The sequence below is a fragment of the Ornithorhynchus anatinus genome, chromosome 2 (genome assembly GCF_004115215.2).
Source record: "Ornithorhynchus anatinus isolate Pmale09 chromosome 2, mOrnAna1.pri.v4, whole genome shotgun sequence".
Taxonomy (NCBI): Eukaryota; Metazoa; Chordata; class Mammalia; order Monotremata; family Ornithorhynchidae; genus Ornithorhynchus; species Ornithorhynchus anatinus.
In genome coordinates this window covers 35,113,106-35,136,807 of record NC_041729.1, presented here as the reverse complement: position 1 = coordinate 35,136,807, position 23,702 = coordinate 35,113,106, and the positions used below count along the sequence as shown (strand labels likewise).

Sequence of the window (23,702 nt, the reverse complement as noted above, 5' to 3'; positions counted from 1 at the left end):
AGCTAAGGCATCAAGCATTCCTCTCCGCAGGAGTAAAAGCAGTGGAAACCACAGATGAGCAAAACTGTTCTACAGAAATGGATCATTTACTTCTAATTCCAAAATCTGTCATAAGAATGACAAGTTAAACTGGGGAGGAAGACCTCATATACTGCAGTATTCTGTTACCACTGATAACGATCAGCTCACTAACGCTTATCAGTTCCAGGGCCCAGTGAGTTATGGCCTTCTCATTAATAATAAAGTCACTGCACTCCAACAAAAATTTTCCAGTCATTTAAGCTTACTTTAGAACAATAAATACAGATTTTTTTTAAAAAAAGGCTGAAGGAAAGTGAAAGCATATCCTGGTTAATGACAGTTGGGTAAAACTGCAATTGGGAAATCCTGAAAATGTCCAAGTTGCTATTAAAAATTCCTCCAAGCAAATAATACTGCATTGCGATTAGGATGCTCATTGTAATTGTTTTTTGGCATTGCAAGCTTGATTTTCCCACAACCCTTTCTAAACAAGGTTCACAAAAAATATAACTCCACTTTCAGAGTCTGTTAGATTAGGATCCTCCCCACCCCCCCCCCCCAGCAGCCCACAAAATCTTTAAATGTTTTAATGCTGAACTTTACTTTCCTGGGTTAACAAAATTCAAAATACCCATGATTTAAAACAGTCCTCCAATGTTTCAAGCTATACTGCAGGGCAAGTCAAGTCATATTAGGATGAATCTAATAGATGCGTTTAAAAACAAATAACCAAACTAACAACAGAGTGACTGAAAACACACAACAGTGGAATCAGGAGCAGAAATCCCTGTCGTCTGCCAAATGAAGACAATAAAATTGTGAGTGGAAAATGTTATTTCTAAGACTACAATAGGGTATTGAAAGCAATGACATTTTTAAAAAGTGCTTAAACTGTATGAGAGTGTCCCTGTGCTTTCCAACTCCTCACCAGCACTGAAATTATTGTATAAACATTAAGAGAACGCTCTAGAACTGAAAGTAAATTCTGTCAATTCCCCTGGGGATACATTTCTAAGTCTACAAAGAAAGTTAAATCCTTAAATAACATTTCCCTCCAGGCAAACCCATTTTTTTTTTAAATAAATCAAACACCAGCTTTAAGGAGACAAAGAGCTTTCAAATAATAACCTGTACTCTCCCTTTGTTCTCAACAAAAACGCATCTTTGAAAGTCTTTGCAGAAAGAAAAAGAAATGCTGCAGGAACACAGTGACATTCAAGCCATTTAAAACAAAAGGTAGATTATTTAATGCCTTATTGATGTTAATCTGAAGATAAATAAATCCACAACAGACTTTAAAATTTTAGAATTTTTTTTCCTTTCTTTGCAGAGGGAATATTTTTGAAAGCATATGGGTCTGACGATGTCAAAACAAAATTTTAATTTCTTAATGTCCAGGTGAAACAGTCACAGTCCTCTCTGCTTTCCTAAAACTTTCCAACGGCCAATCCAGAAAGCGGTGGTTCTTTTTAGCTTTTGTTTTAAAGCACAAAATAACCAATAATGTTAGTTTCAAGAATAACTGGATGGTTTGCTTCCTGAATCATCTTCTTGTGACCCCATACTCTGTAAAAGGGAAAAGGAAGAGTTATTTCTTTTCTCCCACCTGAAGGAATATAAGAAATAGCGTTTACTAAATCAGACCAATGATCCGTCCAGCCTGGCATTCTCTCTCTGACAATGGCAATAAGACGCTGGAAGATTTGCCCCATGTGGCCTCAACATCAATCCTCATGTTACAGGGAACATCCTTTAACTTTCCCCCCATATCTCTTGTTTCCTCACCCGAACACACACACAAAACACACGCCCCTTTCTTGGATTATTTCTTTTCTGGTCCAAAGCATTTACATAAGTGTCACTTTCTTTAGAACTGGGAATATTTCACAGATTCGTTTTGTACACTCCAGAAGTGAAAGGCTCCAGTCCCCTGCCAAATATTAACATCTAAAGAACTGAAACAGTTTCCAAAGCTTGAATTATTTCATTTCTCATTGGACATGACAGCACAGAAGGGCGCTGATATTCCAAGTCAACATTCTTATTCTTCATTGCAGCAATTTGCAGAGAAAGCAATACAGTTCCTCTTGCAGCAGAAAAACACAATGCCCTCCTAGCCAATAAATCAAAATACAAAGCAAGTACCTTCTGCACAAACTGAGGATTCACTGTGATTTCTTGATCCATGGCTTTCAGCCGTTCATCAAGCTCTATACATTTCAGCATCTAAAATACATGAATATTTTAACTTGATGAAAAGAAAAACATCTTAAGTCAATCAAATTTTGCATACTACCTAAAAGGCAATGGATCTGATCCTGGCCCTAGGTTTGTAGGTGGAGGGAGAGAAATAGATTTAAAGGCCCACAGCTTCTTATTTGAATTTAAGCAGAAAGGAGATGCGTGTCCCTCCATTCCCTCCTCCCCCTCCACAAAATTCAAGCATATTTTTAAAATGGTATTTGTTAAGCACTTACTATGTACCAGGCACTGTACTAAGCGCTGGGGTAAATACAAGATAATCAGGTTGGATGCAGTCCCTGTCCCCTGTGGGGATTCCAGTCTTAACTGAGGAAACTAAGTCACAAAGAAGTGACTTGCCCAAGTTACACAGCAGACAAATGGCAGAGCCAGGATTAAAAGTGTGTTCCTTCTTTCAGGCCCAGGCCCTACCCATTAGGCCACTCTGCTTCTGATTAAGCAGGGTGTGCCTACAGATGGCCAACGTAATGTTTGAAGGCCTCGCCAGGAAAGGAGAGAAGAGAAGGGTGGGCACCCCAATAACTTGAGAGACACGTTGGGGAGGGGCACCAAGGCATCAGAGCACACTGCTATACATTGCAAATGCTCATAATGAGACGCAGCATGGCCTAGTGGAAAGAGCACAGGTCTGGGAACCAGACGGACCTGGGTTCTAATTCTGGCTTTGCAACTGCTTGTTGAGTGACCGTGGACAAATCACTTCAACTTCTCTGTGCCTCAGGTTCCTCAACTGTAAAATAGGGATTCAATACTAGCTCTCCCTCCTATGTAGACTGTGAGCCCGGTGTGGGACAGGGATTGCGCCCGACCTAATTAACTTGTAGCCTCTTTGATGGAAGAGGAGAGGACATCAGTCTCAAAGGTGTTTTGTAGCACCCTTGGGAACACCCGGTAACAAACAGTGGTGATTAAAATTTGCATTATTAACAAGGTTACATTGCAAGGAGGGTTCCCTCTCAAAGATACATGAGACCTAAACTCCTTCCCCTGAGGTCACATGTGTATATGATGATTTTATTTGCACATGGACAGACACTTTGTCATTGGGGATTGCTTCCTTCCAATGTCTTTCAGAAAGCAACCACCACCCAGTTTGAAACTGACGGCAACCACAGGTGCTGTACCAATTCAAAGAGCTAAATTAACGCGTGGTTAATCCGTTCATTAAGACAAGAAACCCTGACCACATTAGCATAACTGGGGCCGAAGCAAGCAGAGAAAAAGGCGGCGGAGAGGAACCTGGAGTCAGGGCAGACTTCAGATATTTAGTTACCGATTTAAAAACATCGCAATAATAATAATAATGGTGTTTGTTAAGTGCTTACTATGGGTCAAGCACTGTTCATTCATTCAATAGTATTTATTGAGCGCTTACTATTCATTCAATAGTATTTATTGAGCACTTAGTATGTGCAGAGCCCTGTACTAAGCACTTGGAATGTATAACTCGGTAACAGAGACAGTCCCTGCCCTTTGACCGGCTTACAGTCTAATGGCGGAGACAGACAAAAACAATAGCAATAAATAGGATCAAGGGGATGAACATCTGTTCTAAGTGCTGGGTAAACACAGGGTAATCAGGTTGTCCCACGAGGGGCTCACAGTCTTAATCGCCATTTTACATATGAGGTAACTGAGGTCCAGAGAAGTTAAGTGGCTTGCCCAAAGTCACACAGCAGAGGAGTGGTGGAGTCGACATTAGAACCCACGACCTCTGACTCCCAAGCCCGTGCTTTTGCCACTAGGCCATGCTCCAACAGTGCAACCACCATTGACCATCAGTGATATTTACTGAGCATTTACTATGCGCAGAGCACTGAAATAAGTTCTTGGGAGAGTCCATTTCAACAGAGTTGGCAAACGCTGCCTGCCCACGGCAAGTTCACAGTCTCAAATCCAGGGCACACACTCTTACCTCCTGATCAATGTTATGAAGCATAGCCGGGTTGTTATATTTTTCAGGGTTATCGTGGAAACTGACCATACCATCCTTCTGATTAATACTTGCAAAGATTTCACCATCTTCTATCTGGAAGAGGAATCACAGCGTATCTGAGAAAGCCTAATTCTGGAACGTGGGGCCCGACAGTCGCTGACGCAACTTCTACAGGAGGCAAGAGTTTTTGGAGAGGATTTTTCGGTTTGATTCAAAATCTCCACAGGGTGAATTAACACTACACACTAAAGCAGTGACTGCGGGGAGCTCCAGGCAGTTCAGGGTGACATTTGTGCAGCCAAAGGCCCCTGTACCTCCTTTAGAATCGGCCCTAGGAGTTTTGCCATCAATGCATCTGCTTGCTGGAAAGCATTTCAAGCTCCTACAGGCGCCAGCCTTTTACCGTCTGGGGGAGTCTCGAGGTGGTGAGGGGTGGAGGGGGGGAGAGAGAGAGAGCAGCAGAATAACCCCTGAAGAATCCCCTGGAGTAGCTGACAACCGAGTGGGTCTCACTGAATCAGAAAGGCATCTGAGCACGAAATGACATGGCCAAATGCATCCCTGCCTGAACTCAAACAGCCTTATCCATTAGCTGTAAATTCCTCTTTGGGTGGATTGAAAATAAGGCAGCTTTTGTTCGTGCAGCTAAGAGCTGATGTGGATTTTTTTTTTTTCATTCCAAATGAATACTGGCTTTGCCCCGGGTCGCCTTGTCTTTTCGGCCAATCACGCTAACCAAGACCTTGACGGTAAATTTTGATTTTCTTCTCGGAAAAATTTAAATCCCGCAGTATTTCTCCGAAGGTGCTATTGAGGTAAACTGTTTCACGATGATATACTGTGGATATGGGGGGCAAAGTAGAAGCCTTTCTAGAAGGAAAGCTGGAAGTGAGATATTGAAAGCTATTGTATTTAAATTTCAATCTCATTTGGGAGCTTTGTGAAATGAACTGGTGTTCCCTGTCGGATTCATTTTAGCAGAATAACCCTTGTGATTTTGGCACCCACTAAATGCAGAGTCAAAACAGGTATTCCTGCCAGAATATGATGTCTTATATGGTGATTTGGATAAAACACGATGGAAGAATAGGGGATATAATTTCACAGCTGTAATGGCTCGGCCAGGAATGCCTTCCAGAACTTACTTCAAGCTACATGACAGGATTGCCAAGCAACACCTTTTCCGAAGTTCACCAGCACTGCAAAAGGTACCAATTATAACTATTTAAAAATTGGTTCCCCTGAGGTGCTAATGACCACTGGTGACAGTCGGCAAAAGGGTCGGACACTGCAAAATGCATGAAACAAGCTTTAGTCTGTACCCCTTTCCGACCGAAAGACTTCATAATCAGGAAACTGAACGCTTGCTTACGCTCTATTAGGGAGGCTCACAACAGCCTCGGAGCTGATCCCGTTCTGTCTGGATTCCTGAGAATTAGCTCAGGACTGATCTTCTGGGTTCTTCCTTGAAGGGGTTGGGGGGGAGAGACTAGGGTCTATTCCCATTGGGAAAACATTTAGTGATTCAGTTTTCATTCTATAAGTTTCCAAGCACACCGGGGAGAGTTGTTGGTTCCAGTTCTGCTGCTGAATGACTCAGGTCAGTACTCAGGACCTGGGTTCTAGTCCCAGCTCTGCCACTTGTCTGCTCCGTGACCTCTGGCAAGTCACTTAACTTCTCTGTGCCTCAGCTACCTCATCTGTAAAGCGGGGATTATGGCTGCGAGTCCCACATGGGACACGGGCTGTGTTCAACCTGATTAGCTTCTCTACCCCAGTGCTTAGTACAGTGCCTGGCACTTAGTAAGCATTTAGCAAATACCATAAAAAGGCAGGGGGTGGGGTGGGGGTGAAAGGGACCCTGCAATACCTCCAGGGTCCAGGGACCCTGAACGCTCCAGTCAGAGGCTAAAACCAACACAGTCTCCCCTAATCCCTGGGACATGGGCTAATCAAGGGCGAGTCAAGACACCCAGAGGCCAGTCATGGCTGCCACATGGCTGTCTTGACCCATTGGATTGTTGTGTGCCTTAAGGATGTCGACAAGTATCTGTAATTTCTGCTGCATGTTCTCCACTGCCTAGAACACGGCCCCATGCACAATTAGGTGCTCAGTACATGTTGTTTATGACCCAATTAGTTTGGGGGAACCCAGACTTTCCTTGTGTCATAAGAGGTTGAACAAGGTTTGGTTCACTGCTTTCACGATCACTATAGTTTCACCACTATAATAATAATAATAATGTTGGTATTTGTTAAGCGCTTACTATGTGCAGAGCACTGAACTAAGCACTGGGGCAGATACAGGGTAATCAGGTTGGCCCACGTGAGGCTCACAGTTAATCCTCATTTTACAGATGAGGTAACTGAGGCCCAGAGAAGTGAAGTGACTTGCCCACAGTCACACAGCTGACAAGTGGCAGAGCTGGGATTCGAACCCATGACCTCTGACTCTCAAGCCTGGGCTCTTTTCACTGAGCCACGCTGCTTCTCTAACAATCTAAAGAAAAGCTAAAGATTATTGGGGACCCCATAAGGAGCTAATCTTTATTCCACTGAACGTGTCTCAGTGATTGAGGGATGACAAGTCCCTGCTTACCATGTGAAGGACGTATTTTTCTGCCTCCTGAGGTCCCGATAACTGCACACGACTTGCCATATCTTGTAATGACAGGGTTAAAAAAGTCTGAAATTCAGAAAGAGCACGTGGGCAAAAATCAAAAACTTCTCATGCTTTCCTCTGCATCGCTGGTAATGCGAACTCAATTATTTAAGATGTATCATTAAAAGGTGTATCTTGTTTCTTGAATAAAAAATGCCACAATAGACTTTTCTTTTGAGCAGGGTGAAAAACAAACGTAAACTCGAGAAGTTTCGTATTTTGAATTCCATGGCTCTCTTCCAAGGAGCGAAGATTAACATACTGCTTTAATTCAATCGGTACTCCGAATCACAACTTTTTAAAAAAATGTGCACATTTAGATCTTAGCATATTACAGCTTATATGGCCCACATCTATTCTGTGGGCTATAACTGTCCTTCTTAATTAAACATGTTAATATGGAGCCAAGTGTGAAAAGAGTGATACTTTGAAGTAGCTTGTAGAAAAATATAAAACAATTAAAATTACAATTCTATGTCAAAAATGTAGTTTTTTAAAAGGTAGAAACTCATTCACTCATTACAGTTTGGCTTGCAACTATACTTCTTTAGACAACCCTGGTCTAGATAATAATTAGAAAGGGGGGAAAAAAAAATCTTACCTTTGTTAGCCTTTGGATATTCTTTTTATACAGAGATGACAAACACTGCTTAACCAGACCCATATTATTATCTCTGGTGAATGTTTCATTATGTTTATTCACCAGATTTCGGAGTTCTGAGGGGTTATTAGTTGAATAAACTTGTGCTAATTCATGGTAAGCATTGCTAAGAGGCTACAATTAGAAAGGAAAAAAAGAAAGAACAAAACAAAGCATACTGAATGTGTAAAAGACAGTTTAAAAAGGAATCTGATACTGTATCACATATGTGTCTACATACACATTTAATTACATTTTAATTTGCCATGAGTGGTCTCAAAACCTCAATATTACTACCAGCCTACTATAAATTATCAGCGGCACCTAAAAGATTACCAGCAGTCCAAATGTTCAAATTTTCTTTGGAGTGGTAGCAAAACCTAGTCTCCTCTAAACTCTGAGCTCCTTTTGGGCAGGCAACATGCTTATCAACTCTGTTATAACTGTACAATCTTAAATGCTTAGTCCAGTGCTCTGCACATAGTAGTTTCCTCCTTATCGCACAATCAGAGGGCTGACTCCTTACCCAAGAGCTTGGCCCTAGTTGTTTCCTACTAGCCAGACCCACATTTCCTGTGGCCTGCAATGAACTGGTACTTGGGAATTCTGAAAGTTGTTCACGACATCTGGGGTGGGGGGAGAAATACAGAAATGGGTCCCCCTTTACCCCACCCAATGCTGAGGTCCTTAGCAGAATCGAGGTATTTTAGTAGTCATGGCCACAATGAACACCAGTGATTGAATGAGCGGCATATTTTCTAAAAGGAATTCCTAGTGGAAGATTATTTTGTCCCCCATCTGCCTGAAGCCACCTGGATATTAGGTATCAGGCTAAAATTAAGAAAGATTTCACGGTAAAAATAAATGTAAAAGACAACTTTTTAAAACCTCTCCAGGCCTTCCCCCAACTGAGATGAATTTAAAGGCTGAGTAGAAAGTGTGATGGTGGGAGGCTGAGGGAACAACAGTGCTTCCCAAGACCTCTATAGCCTGGAATTCATCCCTCCCCGCCGTCCCCGGTGCCTGCCCACCTCCTCTGGTCCCTGCAGCAGGGACCCCAAATCTGTGTGGGAGCAGTGGCCAGCAAGTAATAAAGCAACTCTAATCTCTGGCTTTTTTTGTACGGTGTCTCCATTCAGACGTATTTTGTGAGTGCTTAATGAGTGCCGAGCACCGTACTAAGCGCTTGGAAGAGTACAAAGTAACAATAAACGGACACAATTCCTGCCCGCAGCGAGCTTATGGTCTAGAAGGGGAGACAGACATTGATATAAATAAATTAAATCTATGCACCTAAGTGCTGTGGGGCTAGGAGGAGGAGATGAATAAAGGGAACAAGTCAGGCGTCTTTATATTTCCAAAGCACTTTCATGATGATTTCTCATTTTAGTCTCGCAACCCTCCTCTGAGGTAGGCAGAAATACAGATTGATTCTTTTTTTTTTTTTTACAGATAAAGAAACTGAGGCCCAGAGAAATTAAGTGACCACTCCCAGTATCACAGCAGACCAGGGGCAGAACTGGGACAAGAAATCAGGTCTCAATGATTCCTAGGGTCAGACGGCTGGCTTGAAAGCACTCATTCACCTTGCCTCCTTGTACCTCACCTCGCTACTCTCCTCCTACAACCCAGACCACACACTTGGCCCCTCTAAAGCTAACCTTCACACTGTACCTCCATCTCATCTGTCTCACTGCCGACTTCTTGCCCATGTCCTGCCTCTGGCCTAGTACACCCTCCCTCCTCATAGCCGACAGAAATTACTCTCTCCATTGTCATAGCCTTATTGAAGGCACATCTCCTCCAAGAGGCCTTCCCTAAGCCCTCTTTTACCTTTCTTCAACTCCCTTGCGCACTGCCCTGACGTATTCCCTTTATTCGTCCCCGCTCCCAGCCCCACAGCACTTATGTAAATATCTGTACTTTATTTATATTAATGTCTGTCTCTCCTCTAGACTTTAAGCTCATTGTGGGCAGGGAAAGTGCCTGTTATACTATGTTGTATTCTCTTCAAGCGCTCAGTACAGTACTCTGTACCTGGTAAGGGCTCAATAAATACGGCTGACTGGCCATTTTCAACTGGATCACGCAGCCCACCACAGAAGGCAGAACAGGGAAGAGAGCTGAGGACTAAACCTCGATTTTAGGGTGAAAAAATTGGGATCGCGCATGATAGAGGCCGACAGAGACCGTGACCCCTTCTGCAGCTGAGGTAGCCTCCGCTTATCGGCCAGAAGGGCTTTTCCAGGGCTGGGCCATTATCTTCACCTCCCTGCCACCCTGTGAGTCTCATCAGCAGTCCAGCTGGGAAGTGGGTAAGAGGGGACCCCTTGGTAGACCCATGTGCAGAAGAGCGGCCAAGCAGGCAGCATGCACAAGGATGCAATCCCCCAACACAGATATCTTATTTACAGTGGCTTATGCCGGTGCTTTTGAGAACCGGCGGGTTGAGTTGCGACGAGAAACGCTAGTGACATTAGGGCTGTTAAAATCATATGCCCTCTAGCCTGTAAACTCGTTATGAGCCGGGAACATGTCTACCAACTCTGATGGACTGTACTCCCCCAAGGGCTTAAGTACAGTGCTCTGCACACAGTAAGTGCTCAATAAATAACCATTGATTGGTTGTTCTCCAAGAGGCCTTGCCCAGTGAAGCCCACAGTTCCCATGTTTGCCCTCCTTTCTGTGTCATCTTTGAGCCTGGGTCTGTGGCTCTTACACACTTTGATTTCCTCCCCGACCTCACAGCACTTAGGTACGTATCAGTCAGTAAAATTTCAATCAATCAATGGAATTTGGGCACTTACTGTATGAAGAGCACTTGGCTAAGTGTTTGGGAGAGTGGGATACAATGGAGAAGCAGCGTGGCTCAGTGGAAAGAGCATGGGCTTTGGAGTCAGGGCTCATGAGTTCGAATCCCAGCTCTGCCACTTGTCAGCTGTGTGACTGTGGGCAAGTCACTTAACTTCTCTGTGCCTCAGTTCCCTCATCTGTAAAATGGGGATTAAGACTGTGAGCCCCACGTGGGACAACCTGATTCCCCTATGTCTACCCCAGCGCTTAGAACAGTGCTCGGCACATAGTAAGCGCTTAACAAATACCAACATTATTATTATTATATCTCCATCTGTGATTGATTTCACTGTCTCCCCTCTTGTCTGTACTCTCCCAAGTGCTTAGTACAGGGCTCTGCACACAGTAAGCACTCAATAAATCAATCACTCTTATTTACAGAGCGCTGACAGTGCAGATAACTGTACTAAGTGCTTGGGGCAGAACAATATAGCAGAGTAGGTAGCCACTCTCCCTGAATATTACTGACTAATGGAAAACATCAAATCCTCGTAACTTATGATGGCTAACCTGTAAAATATCATTAGGGTTCCTGAGAAAAACATGAAATTCACGCAAATTTTATAACCCGCTGTTAAGATTTGTTCCTCAGAGACAGGGCCAATATATGAACATTGCAGGGTGAATTTTAATTATGAGTTAACCTGCCACTGAATTGCCCAGAAACCTATTCCTGTAATTTCTTTGATATCGAGTGCTATATTTTGATAGATGAGGAGACATGCAACTTCTTAATGAGAAAATACCTAAATAAAGACTCACCTTAATGAATCTACCCACAATTTGTGAAGTGTATTTCGGTAGCTGTTGAACTTTGCCAAGTAATATCAAAGAAACTAGGATATATTTTTTATATGATTCCAACATAATATGACTGACTGCCATGGCTGGAGTCGTAATAGCCTGAATAAAACAAAAAATGTTATGAGAACAAACATGGGCTTGCTATTAGAAATAACCAGAAACATCAAAATCATCTTAATCGCAATATAAAACTCAGTTTGAGAATGTGAAATCCATAACTAAAGGAACTGAACGCCACAAAAATCAAATACTTCTAAATTATATTTGATGTGGATTTTGATGAGTGCACAATTCATTTTACTGAAGATGGATAAGCATGTATGTCAATACAGATGTGTGCGCATACATTCGTATTTATTGAGCGCTTACTGTGTGCAGGGCACTGTCCTAAGTGCCTGGGAGAGTACCATAGGCAGACACAATAAACAGACACATTCCCTGCCCACAATGAGCTTACGTGACACCCCCAAGTAGCCTCAGGGTAAGAAACCATAAATGACTCTACCAATGAGACCTATGAATGGCTGTCATCATCACCCTCATCATCAATGGCATTTATTGAGCGCTTCCTATTAGCAGAGAGAGCACTGTCAACCAAGCAAACGTTGAGGCTCTGGGTCCTGCTAGCAGTCGTCATTAGACCTGGTTTAATGTGATGCTCTCCAAGAGCATCACGTCAACACCACCCTGCAGAGACAAGACCCTAACAACCAGAGATCCGAGTTCCAAACTAGCTAAGGAACAAATTAAGCAGCGTGGCTGAGTGGAAAGAGCCCGGGCTTGGGAGTCAGAGGTCATGGGTTTGAATCCCAACTCTGCCCCTTGTCAGTTGTGTGACTGTGGGCAAGTCACTTCACTTCTCTGTGCCTCAGTTCCCTCATCTGTAAAATGAAGGTGAAGACTGTGAGCCTCACGTGGGACAACCTCATTCCCCTGTATCTACCCCAGCGCTTAGAATAGTGCTCTGCATGCAGTAAGCGCTTAACAAATACCAACATTATTGTTATTATTATTAAAGAGCTCCAAGGTGAGGCAGACAGAAACCCTATCAAGGGTTTCTAAGCAATCCTGAGCTATGTACGTACTCGCCCCACCGCTGAGGAGCAAAAATAAACGCCTGCCAACCAAGACAAGAGGGGAACCATAAAGAGATGTAAACAACACTTCAGGATCTCCTCGCCCCACATTCCACCATTCCAAGAATGGTTAATTGGCCAGTGTGTGAAAACATAGCTTTCCCACCGACATTTTATGATGTCACCGCCGCAGTCTGAGCCAAGAAAAGTGGTAAAAACTAACCGATCTGATGGCATCCTGGCTGATGTGTCCAAGCAGGGCGAGATGTCCTGCTCAGGCCCCTGCAAATCCTCTAGCTCATCTTACGGCCTGCCAAGAAAATGCCACGTTTCCCAAAAAGCTACGATCGACACAGCATCTTCAAAACGAAAGGCAGGAGGCCTAGAGAAGCAGAGTGGGCTAGTGGAAAGAGCCCGGACCTGGGAGTCAGAGAGCACAGGTTCTACTCCTGGCTCTGACACGTGTCAGCGGCGTGACCTTGGGCAAGTCGCTTCCCTTCTCCATGTCTCAGTTCCCTCAACTGTAAAATGGGGATGAAATCTTACTCCCTCCTACTTAGACTGTGAACCCCACCTGGGACAGGGATTGGGTCCAACCTGATTAACTTATATCTACCCCAGTGCTTAGAACATTGTTTGACATATAGAAAGTGTTTAACAAGTACTATTGTTGTTATTACTGCTAATAATAATAATGATCAATCACATTTACTGAGTGCTTACTGTGTTCAGACCACTATATTAAGTGCCTGGGAGAGGACAAAGTAACAGAGTTGGTAGTCACGTTCCCTGCCATTAATGTGGCTCAGTGGAAAGAGCCCGGGCTTGGGAGTCAGAGGTCATGGGTTCGAATCCCAGCTCTGCCACTTGTCAGCTGCGTGACTGTGGGCAAGTCATTTAATTTCTCTGTGACTCAGTTCCCTCATCTGTAAAATGGGGATTATGACTGTGAGCCTCATGTGGGACAACCTGATTACCCTGTATCTACCCCAGCACTTAGAACAGTGCTCTGCACACAGTAAGCGCTTAACAAATACCAACATTCCTCCCCCTCCCCCCTTCCTCTCCCCTCAGCACTGTGCTCATTTGAATATTTTATTTATTACCCTATTTATTTTGATTCTATTTATCATGATAATGTTGTCTTGTTTTTGTTTCGTTCTGTTTTGCTCTGCCGTCTGTCTCCCCCAGTTAGACTGTGATTGTCTAGACAGGGATTGTCTCTATCTGTTGCCGAACTGAACATTCCTAGCGCTTAGTACAGTGCTCTGCACATAGTAAGCGCTCAATAAATACTACTGAATGAATGAATATTATTACATTGATAACTTTTGCAGGCTCGCTCTGCTCATCATTGCCAACGAGATCCAAAACAGAGTTCTCATAGTAGCAAAGCTATTCACTAAACAGGGAACTGAATGCTGAGGAGAGGTACAAAAAGACTGATTCCCACACCACCACCAGTCTACAAAGTGCTCACAGTCGAAAGGAGCAGAAGGCAGAGCAAATGCACAGGGAGAGACTAAGAGGGCGATAAGAACACATCAATAAAAACAGTAAAACAAAAGCAGGACCGATTAAGGAGGAATTACCCTAGGTCTCTTCACCATGGCTCCTCACCTGACAAGTGGCAGAGCCGGAATTCGAACCCATGACCTCTGACCCCCAAGCCCGTGCTCTTTCCACTGAGCCACGCTAATGGCAGGGAACGCGACTACCAACTCTGTTATTCTGTTATCCCTGTCATCCTGTTAGAAACAGATTCACCCCACTCCCTGATAGTCACCCCAACTCCTCAGCACTTAGGCCCATATCCTTACATTCTTAATTCCCTTATCTGGAATTCATTTTAATGTCCGTCTCCCGCTCTAGACTGTGAGCTGTGGGCAGGGACTGTGTTTACCATCTCTCTTGTATTGTACTCTCCCATGCGCTTAGTACAGTGCTCTGCAAACTGCAAGCGCTAAATAAATGCCACTGACTGACTGATAGGCTCGGGCCCACCCTCTGGTTCTTTGGAGGAGTCCTTTCACTAGGGATGGTGGGTAGGGAGGGAGGGAACCTGGGCTTTGGCAACTACTAGAAGTTTGACTGCCCTGACAAATTTATCAAGATTCTACGATTATTCCGCAACGATATAGGTGCCACCATCACAACTGAAGGGTTCCTTTACCCAGTAAGGCAGGGCTATATACTAGGTCCAGTCACGTTTAACCTATTCTCTCTAGCCTTGCTTGAGAGCACGCAACAAGAAAGCCGGTCGGAGAATACGATTCCCATATTCTGGGAAACTGAGAGTGGCTAAGAGCATCAGTGAAAGTTCTTGAATTTTAGTCCTAATGGAAAGAGCTCAGGCCAGAGAGGCAGGAGGATCTGGATTCTGATCCCAGCTCTGCCTTTTTCCTGCTGATGGATTTCTGGGCAAGTCATTTAACTTCTCTGGGCCTCAGGTACCTCATCTGTAAAATGGGGATTAAGACTGTGAGTCCCATGTAATAATAATAATAATGATAATTATGGTGCTTATTAAGCACTTACTATTGGCCGGGCACTGTTCTAAGCAAGGGCTAGATATGAGCAAATCAGGTTGGACATAATCCCTGTCCCGTGTGGAGCTCACAGTCTCAATCCCCATTTTACAGATGAGGTAACTGAGGCAGAGAGGAAGTGAAATGACTTGTCCAAAGTCACACTGCAGGAGCTGGGATTAAAACCCACGACTTTCTGACTCCCAGGCCCGTGCCCTATTTACTACACTAGCAGAGATTATCTAATGATGAATATCAGCGTGCCATTTAGGAGGCTCACAAAGGGCTACAATACTGTGAAGCCCCAACTTTAGCATCCAACCTTCTGTTGATATCCAATTCTACCATAGGGTCAACATCTGATTTGAAGGCCACCCACGTGCCATCAAACATCGATAACATCAGTCTGACGGCGTCAAGGGAATGCGTTCTGCAGCCCGCTTTTACTGGGTGGGACACACAAGGAGAATGGATGGGAATCAAATACCTTTTCTGTCACTTTCAGGTGAGATGAAATGGCGGATTGGGGAAAGAGAGTGAAGGAAGACGGCACAAGGGAGTACCCCAATATGAAACAGGGGTTACTCCCTTGGAAGAAATGCTTAGAGAAGCAGTGTGGCTGAGTGGAAAGACCCCGGGTTTGGGAGTCAGAGGTCGTGGGTTCTAATTCCGACTCTGCCACTTGTCTGCTGTGTGGTCTTGGGCAAGTCACGCTCCACGTGGGACAACCTGATTACCCTCTATCTACCCCAGCACTTAGAACAGTGCTCTGCACATAGTAAGCGCTTAACAAATACCATAATCATAATTACTATTATTATTAAGATCACGATATAAGGAAGGAAAAAAATCTAAGGAAGCAGCATGGCACAGTGGATAAAGCACAGGCCTGGGAGTTAGAAGGTCATGGGTTCTAATCCCAGTTCTGCCATGTCGGCTGTGTGACCTTGGGCAAGTCACTTCACTTCTTTGTGCCTCAGTTACCTTATCCTAAAACGGGCATTGAAACTACTAGTCCCAATTGGGACAGGGAATGTGTCCGATCCAATTTGCTTGTATCCACCCCAGTGCTTAGTATAGTGCTTGGCAAATAGTAAGCGCTTAACAAATACCCTATTATTATTATTATTATTACTATTATTATTAAAGAGGGCCAGTTGCTGAGGTTGCAAAGACAGTAGGGATGGGAGGGGCAATTTATGGACACCTGGTGAATAGAGGCATACTCGTCAGACATTAGCTTAACCAGTCAGTTAGCCACACTGAGAAAAAGCACGGATAGCTACATGAGAGGATACATTTATATTCCAATAATCACTGTTCATATCAGTAAACTGAAAGCTTGCTGTGGGCAGGGACCGTATCTGCCAACTGTTGTATCATACTTTGCCAAGGTTTAGTATAGTGCCCTGCACATAGTAAGCACTCAATACCATCGATTGATTAATATCACCTATGCATTTACAGGGAGAGTGTAAACTTACTCATTCATCCACAAAAATATAAAGGCACATTGAAACTGAGGAGGATCAAATGCCTAAATCTGACTAGCTGAAAGTAAACCAGGATGTGTCGAAATGAACTTGAACATGAAGAATAATAACCATTACCACAAAGTCATCTTGAATAGTACACTTACCTAAGATTGTCAAAAGACAGATACCACCAAAGCCGTCCTAACTTTCCACCAAAATGGATTTACACAGCTAAAACTTCTTCTTGCACTTGGGCGCCCTTAGTAAAACTTCCACAACGCAACTTGTTCAGGAAATCCCACAACACATTAGATGCATTTAAATAACAAGACCTATAAAGTCTGGACCGAGGCCAGAGAAACTCCAGTTTGCCAAACGGTTTATAGCCGTGGCGCTCCGATGCCTAACATCGGAATGAAAACCTAACAAACTGGAAAGGACACCAAAATATAATGAATCCAATGATTCACTTTTTCAGTAATGAAAAATTTGGTTTCTTCTCAAACAGGCTTCGACAATACAATTCTAAAAGTCAATCTGCCAAAAATCAGAGTTCTGGGAACACTAGCACATGGTCCCATTCATCCGGCGTTTAGTACAGTGCCTGGAACAGAGTAAGCGCTTAAATACCGTAATTATTAAGAAGTTGTGTTCTTTTACTAGGGAGGTAAAAAGTGACCTTCACTGCTACTGTTAACGTGGAGAAAATAATTACCTGCTCATAAAAGTAGAGTGCTCTTTCAAAGTTCTTTAGCCCAGTGTAGATCATCCCACCATAGTAGTAATAACATAAAAAGTGCTTTGCATCATAGGCCCCGTTTTCCTTACAAATATCCATCATATCCACATCCAGATATGGGAGAGCAGGCTTAAAGCATTTGGCCAGCAAACAGAGCTACAAGCAAATCAAACCAAAGCATTATATAGACATGGTTTAAATCACTGGGTTACAGCAGCAAATTCACAGTGTAGACATTAAAAAAATGAACATTCGAATGTACACTGATTTAAGAAACTAAACATAATGCATAGCTTTGTCCAAAAAGAAAAGACATTAAATAGTATGTGATTAGCTACTAAAGAAAAATGTTTGAGTTTTCCCTTTAAAGATGGGGGGGTAAGGAGGCTAGCCAGTCGAGCTGTTACAGCTCAGAAGTATTAAGATCTAGTGGATAGAGCGTGGGCCTGGTAGCCAGAGGATCTAGGTTCTAATCCCAGCTCTGCTGCTTGTCTGCTGTGAGACCTTGGGCAACTCATGTAACTTCGCTGTGTCTCAGTTATGTCATCTGTAAAAAGGGGATTAAGACTGTGAGCCTCTCGTGTGGGACAGGAATTATGTTCAACCTGATTAGATTGTACCTACCCCAGCACTTAGAGTACACGGCTTGGCACACAGTAAGCGCTTAATACCTTTAAAAAACAAAAAACTCAGAAAAGAAGGCAACTGTCATCTTAATTGGATTTTAAGGTTAAACAGACGATCATTTGTTAAAACTTGTGATTTTCTACTTTGAAAACCCATTTGGTTCACATCTGAAAGAGTCAATGCTTTCCTTCTAAAGGCAGAGCATCACTGTAAATTAGAATCTTAGTAAGTAGCAAGAAATGATTGGGAAGGGTTCTCTGGTCCTACTGTTAAAATACGGAGAATCAGAGTTATTCAAACCTAGCACATTTACCCAACTGTACAATTTCTATAAAGCAACAGGTGCCGTGTGTGGGATTTACTCCATGTGTCTAAGCCCTTCTCTCGGTCCTACGTGTAGTGTACATTTTCTACCTATCTACATACTAATGATAATATTCTATCATTAGTATTTTTTTTAGTACTCAGTAAAAACACCTCCCTAATGAAAAAAGTTTCACTATCTGCCACGACAGTACCCAACCCTTCTACCCGACACACAACCAGATGCAAGTAAAATGCCCACAAATGGCAGGCTTTAAACTGGTTTCACAAATCACAGCCCGATTGCCTCTTACCTGGCAGAGATCTGCATGTATTGAGGTCAGCTGGTTTGTGTTCATCTGCATCTTGTCTATGGCTTGTCTGAGAATGCCAATTCCTCGCAGGGGCTGTCAGAAATGACATCTCTTTCAGATAAGTTCTCATAGATGGCAGCATATTGGATCTTATGTTGTCACTTACAAATAAAAAATAACACTAATTGATAGGTTCCTTTAAATAACAATGAATCTGAGGTTTCCACACCCTTTCGGGAAAACTGCTGTCTCTCCCAACCAGAAGACTCTCTGCCTCAATTTTACAATAACTCAAGCCGACCCTTTTCACCCCTTTCGCTCTTGGTTTTGAACAACTGAAATCACTTCTACAAAGTTGCAGAGTAGTTCCAGATTTCAAAAGCAGTATGAATTCTTCAAAAGCCTACTATTTATATTTATAAAAATAGAATGGAGGCGGCGCACAATATCGAGGGCAGACAGGGACTAGGAGGGAGTTTGGAGTCTCTCCACTTGCCCAGAGAGGAAGTTCTTGGGAGAGGGGGCACACAGACCAGGCAGAAGAACATACTGCCTTGGAAGACCATTTTTTTGGAACTATGGGGAAATCGGATTTCTGGCCAGGGCTTGACCTCCCGACAGGCAGAGAAAAGATTATTTCACCAATCTCTCCTACTCATTAGGTAGGAGGAAAATCCCAGTCCCCTCCCCATTAGCCACTCCCAAATCAACACCCACTCTTTCCCTATTCCAATTCAACACTCACATGAGTGTATACACATGGACACAAATTTACAAACTATCAATATACAGATTACTCCCTCCCACACACAAATTCATCTTCCCACTCAAGTGTGTGTGTGTCTCTCTCTCTCACATACACACTTCTAGGAAGAACACACACCAACACACACTCAAATAAAAATACATATACAGAGACAAACATGCTTCCAAAACAGCTGTCACTTTCTGTCTCCTTTTTCTCTCTCTTCCTAATCTGCAAAGATTTATACTGGCAATTATTTCTTAAAAAAAACCCAACTTGCACCTCAAGCCATTTTCACATAAAGACTAATTCAGTTAAAGTAGTAGTGGAATGCTGTTTAAGAGCTTAGCGGGTGCTGAGCACTATATCAAGCATTGGGAAAGAATGGGAATTGGACACCCTGGCCCAAGTGGGGCTCACAACTAAGAGGAAATTGAATTGCTAAGAAGATAAAATTACCCAAAGATGAGGTGACTTTTTCTTTGGTTAGTCTAATTAGAATCAATAGCCCATCTAAATTATTTTCCAGTATTTCAGATCTCATGGGATGATAGTACAACCAACAAGACATGATTGTCATTAACATAAACTGTTCTTCTACATATCATACATTTCAATGACACACATTCCCCTAGCAAGACGGATTTGGGGAATACTTTTCTAATCAATCATGCACGGCTTGGTACGTTTTATTCTCAAGCTTGCTCGATCACTTTTTAAATCTCCAATTCTGTTAACTTTTAAAGTAAGCAAGAGCAGCTAGACAGGCAGCCAGTGGAAAGGGCAAGGGAGAAAAATCAGGAGAAACAAGTCCTGTTCCAGACTCGGCCACTTACTACCTATGAAACACTGGGTAAATCAGTCAACCTCTCTGCTCTATTTCCAAAAATAGTAACTTTCCTATTCTCACAGGATATGTGGGGCTAGGGGAAATGCTCTATGAAGTAAAGTTGTCCAGGAGAAAGTACAACGCAAATATAAGAAGATGGTATTATTACTTCTACTCTAGAATTTAATCGTTAGTTGTGGGTTTTGGGTTTTTTTAAAATAATCTAACATGAAACTTCAAATTAAATAATAATCTCTTACCTGTTTTCTTTCCACAAGAGCGTTTGTTAACTGGTGACAAAGGCCAGCAACTAGATAATAACAATAAAAATGTAAACATCCCAAAAGAACACAGTAAATGTAATAAAACCCCCACATAAGATACCAAATTAATATTTAGCTTACAGGTGTCTGTTGCATATCTAATGTGCTCCCCATTACAAGTGCTGATAAAAAGCTGAACCTGTGAGAATAATGTTTCAAAGTCAGGGACGCTGGGCATAGAAAACTTCACGAACCTAGAGGAAAGACACAAAAGCAATAACAATGATTTTTTACTACTACTATATAGAAACCTAGAAAAGAAGCATTTGCAAGGGCAATCTATACTAGAAGTAAGCCCCTAAAACACATTTTAAAACTACTTTGAGCTTTCAAAAGTCCTATACATTAAGACACATTCCTGGCTCCGTAAGGTACCAGATACGCATGAACAAATCATGTAGAAAAATAAGTTGAGCTAACTGTACAGCACCATGACTGCTTTAAATAACAAAATTTTAAACAATACATCCATTAAAAACAACCACCTATCGAAGCCATCTACTCATGGTCGACATGGGATTTTGCCACTCGGTCCGAGGAAAGGTTTTTAGGTACTCAACACGGTTTTGGGGACATATTTTAAAAACTGAGTTGGTAAAACTTACTTCTGAAGACACTAGCACCCTAAAACCTACATCATTAAATTTATTCGGAGTTATTTACTGAGCACCTACTGTGTACTAGGCACTTAGGAGAATATAACAAAAGTAAAAAGCTCTGATGCTGGCCTTGAGGATTCTACCTACCTAATGGGGGTGACCGGAAGACATAAGCAGTACATACTCAGTAGGAGCAGGAAGGAAAATATGGTAATATAATAATAATTATGGTACTTATTAAGCGCTTACTATGTGCCGAGCCCCGTTCTAAGCACTGGGGTAGATACAAGTTCATCAGGTCAGACAACAGTCCCTGTCCCACAATAGGTAATGGGATAGATACACGTTAATCAGGTTAGATACAGTCCCCATCCCACATGGGGCTCACACTCTTAATCCCCATTTTACAGATGAGATAACAAGCACAGAGAAGTGTGACTTGCCCAAGGTCACACGGCAGACAGGTGGCAGAGCCGGGATTAGAACCTAGATCCTTCTGACTCCCAGGCCCTTGCTCTATCCACTAAGCCACGCTGCTTTGCTCAGCATGGCTTTATGGAAAGAGCACGGATGCTGGCTCTGAAAGAAAGGGAATACCTGCAGGGGCTATACTACCATCGGGGAAGGATTCTGACCAAAGAATTCTCCAGGATATTTGGCCAAGGGGACCTGTGACCCAGCACAAATCTTGAAAAACAGCTGGCCGCTGTGGGTAAAGATCCCAGTGGCTACCACGGCAAATGTCTGCTGCGTTACGGGTCTAGGCCAAAACATGTGCCCCGTGTTGCGTTCCCCCCTCCTTTTTTTTAAAACAGTATTTAAGTGCTTACTATGTACCCAGCACTGTACTAAGAGCTGGGGAAGATACAAGTTAACCAGGTTAGACACAGTCCCTGCACCACATGGGACTCACGGTCCTAATCCCCACTTTAAGATGAGGGAACTGAGGCACAGAAAAGTGAAGCGACTTGTCTCACGGCAGACACGTGGCAGAGCTGAGATTAGAACCCGGCTCTCCTGACTTCCAGGCCCATGCTCTATCCACCAGGCCACGTTGCTATGGCTGTAGATGGGTCCTGTAATGCAAAAATCTTCGTGCCCACCACCCAGTGTGCTGCATCACTGCCAGCCCACCTACTCGATGGTCTCCATGCCCCAGTGAGAAAACGACTGGCAAGAAAAGTACCCGGACATTCTCCCCTGCCCCTCATCAAGAACATTCTGAACACAAAGTACTTTCATCAGGTGCAGGTATTTTCCCTGGACTTTGCGCCCTTCAGTTTTCCCTTGATGTTCTTTGGCATTTAAACACATTAACCGATGGTGAACATTAACATCACAGTTCTCTCGGGAAGAAATGACGTGTCACTTACAGAACGGCAAGGACCCCCAGGGAGTGTTCTTGAACATCCAGAGCACCAAGCACCGTATCCAGATGGGAGAGGTTTTTCGCTAGTAGCTCCCCGCTCTTGTTGATTAATTCACATAACTGGGTCATTTGCCCTGGAAAATATGAAATGCCAGTGCATTCAATTAGCCCGTTACTCTACCTGAAAAGAGTATATCATAAAAAGAGAACTCTGAAGTGGAATGAATTAGCAAGTGCCCATAGACTTCTGACCAAAAAAAAAAAAAGACACAAAGGTTCTTTAATTTCCAACACTTTCTTAAAACGTAAGAAACTAGATCAAGACTGTTAGGTTATATCTGTCTGCCTACTAGGTGGAAGTGTAGCACACTTTAGAATTACCCTTATTCTGGAGGGGAAAAAAAAGTGTTGAAACTAGTCCAACTTTTTGACATTAATTTTTGGTAGTATTAAATCTGCTCCAATGACTTGCTCCTTTATGCTGCTTATTTAAGCCTCAAAATTACTTAGTCATAATTATCTGCTTTAATAGATTTTATGTGACGCTGCCCTTAGTAATGGCTCCCTGTGGTTGCAACGAAGTGTTTTACCAGAACTGATCATAAATTATATCTGTAATTTATTTTAATATCTCCTCCCCCCGCCACAGACTATAAGCTCTATTTTACTGTACTCTCCCTAGTGCTTAGGACAGTGCTCTGTACCGAGTGAGCGCTCAATAAATACCACTGATTGAATGACTGATCTTACTTTACCAGTAACAGGATATAGATAAAATATCCCATAACGGATAATTTGCACCTCCAGGGGAAAACCTCTGTGCTCTCCACATCAGCATATACCAGACTTTAGAGTTCCATGTTTTCAAACAGTTGAACTGAGAAATACAGAAAAAAAAGTTCTTCTACGCTTAACTAATAAATTTTGATTGGATTTCTAGCTAATTTCTTCTTACATTGCTAACTTCTTCCCCTTTTGAACACTGGGAGCAAAGAAAAGAAATATTACTCTATAAGCGGGAAAGAAAGGAGCCCAAGCCTTTAAGCGGCTTTCCAACCATCAGTCAATGCAAATGTGAGTTATCGATCAATGGTATTTATTGAGCGCTTACTATAACCCCTATCCTCTAGGAGCTAACAATCTATTACGATCAATTTATCGTGATTATGTTGTCTTGTTTTTGTCCGTCTCTCTCCCCTGATTAGACTGTGAGCCTGTCATTGGGCAGGGATGGTCTCTATCTGTTGCCGAATTATACATTCCAAGGCTTAGTACAGTGCTCTGCACATAGTAAGCGCTCAATAAATGTTATTGAATGAATGACCCGTCACTGGGCAGGGACTGTATCTGTTGCCGAATTATACATTCCAAGCGCTTAGTACAGTGCTCTGCACACAGTAAGCTCTCAATACTATTGAATGAATGAATCTAGTGGGGAAGACAGACATTAAAATAAATCACAGGCGGCAGAAGCAGCAGAGTATAAAATTATGTGATAACTGCAGTATTTAAGTGCTCAATATGTGCCAACCGCTGCAAAATAATCAAGTTGGGCACAGTCCCTGTCCCACATGGGGCTCACAGTCTAAGTAGGAGG

At 42.9% G+C, this 23,702-nt stretch overlaps 1 protein-coding gene across 1 annotated transcript in view; it reads right to left on the bottom strand.

Annotated features, from left to right (window-relative positions):
* Nucleotides 1–1,230: 1,230 nt before the first annotated feature.
* COPS3 (COP9 signalosome subunit 3) overlaps nucleotides 1,231–23,702 on the bottom strand; it is a 28,966-nt gene continuing 6,494 nt past the window's right edge. Inside the window, exons 2-12 of the mRNA XM_029058201.2 lie at nucleotides 22,110–22,239; nucleotides 20,219–20,331; nucleotides 20,075–20,124; nucleotides 18,241–18,333; nucleotides 16,973–17,152; nucleotides 11,137–11,277; nucleotides 7,483–7,656; nucleotides 6,819–6,905; nucleotides 4,199–4,312; nucleotides 2,167–2,247; nucleotides 1,231–1,587 (exon numbers count right to left, since the gene is read on the bottom strand). Of these exons, the coding sequence (XP_028914034.1) occupies nucleotides 1,534–1,587; nucleotides 2,167–2,247; nucleotides 4,199–4,312; nucleotides 6,819–6,905; nucleotides 7,483–7,656; nucleotides 11,137–11,277; nucleotides 16,973–17,152; nucleotides 18,241–18,333; nucleotides 20,075–20,124; nucleotides 20,219–20,331; nucleotides 22,110–22,239 (1,217 nt within the window). The 3' untranslated portion in view covers nucleotides 1,231–1,533. The remainder of the gene's footprint in view (nucleotides 1,588–2,166; nucleotides 2,248–4,198; nucleotides 4,313–6,818; nucleotides 6,906–7,482; nucleotides 7,657–11,136; nucleotides 11,278–16,972; nucleotides 17,153–18,240; nucleotides 18,334–20,074; nucleotides 20,125–20,218; nucleotides 20,332–22,109; nucleotides 22,240–23,702) is intronic.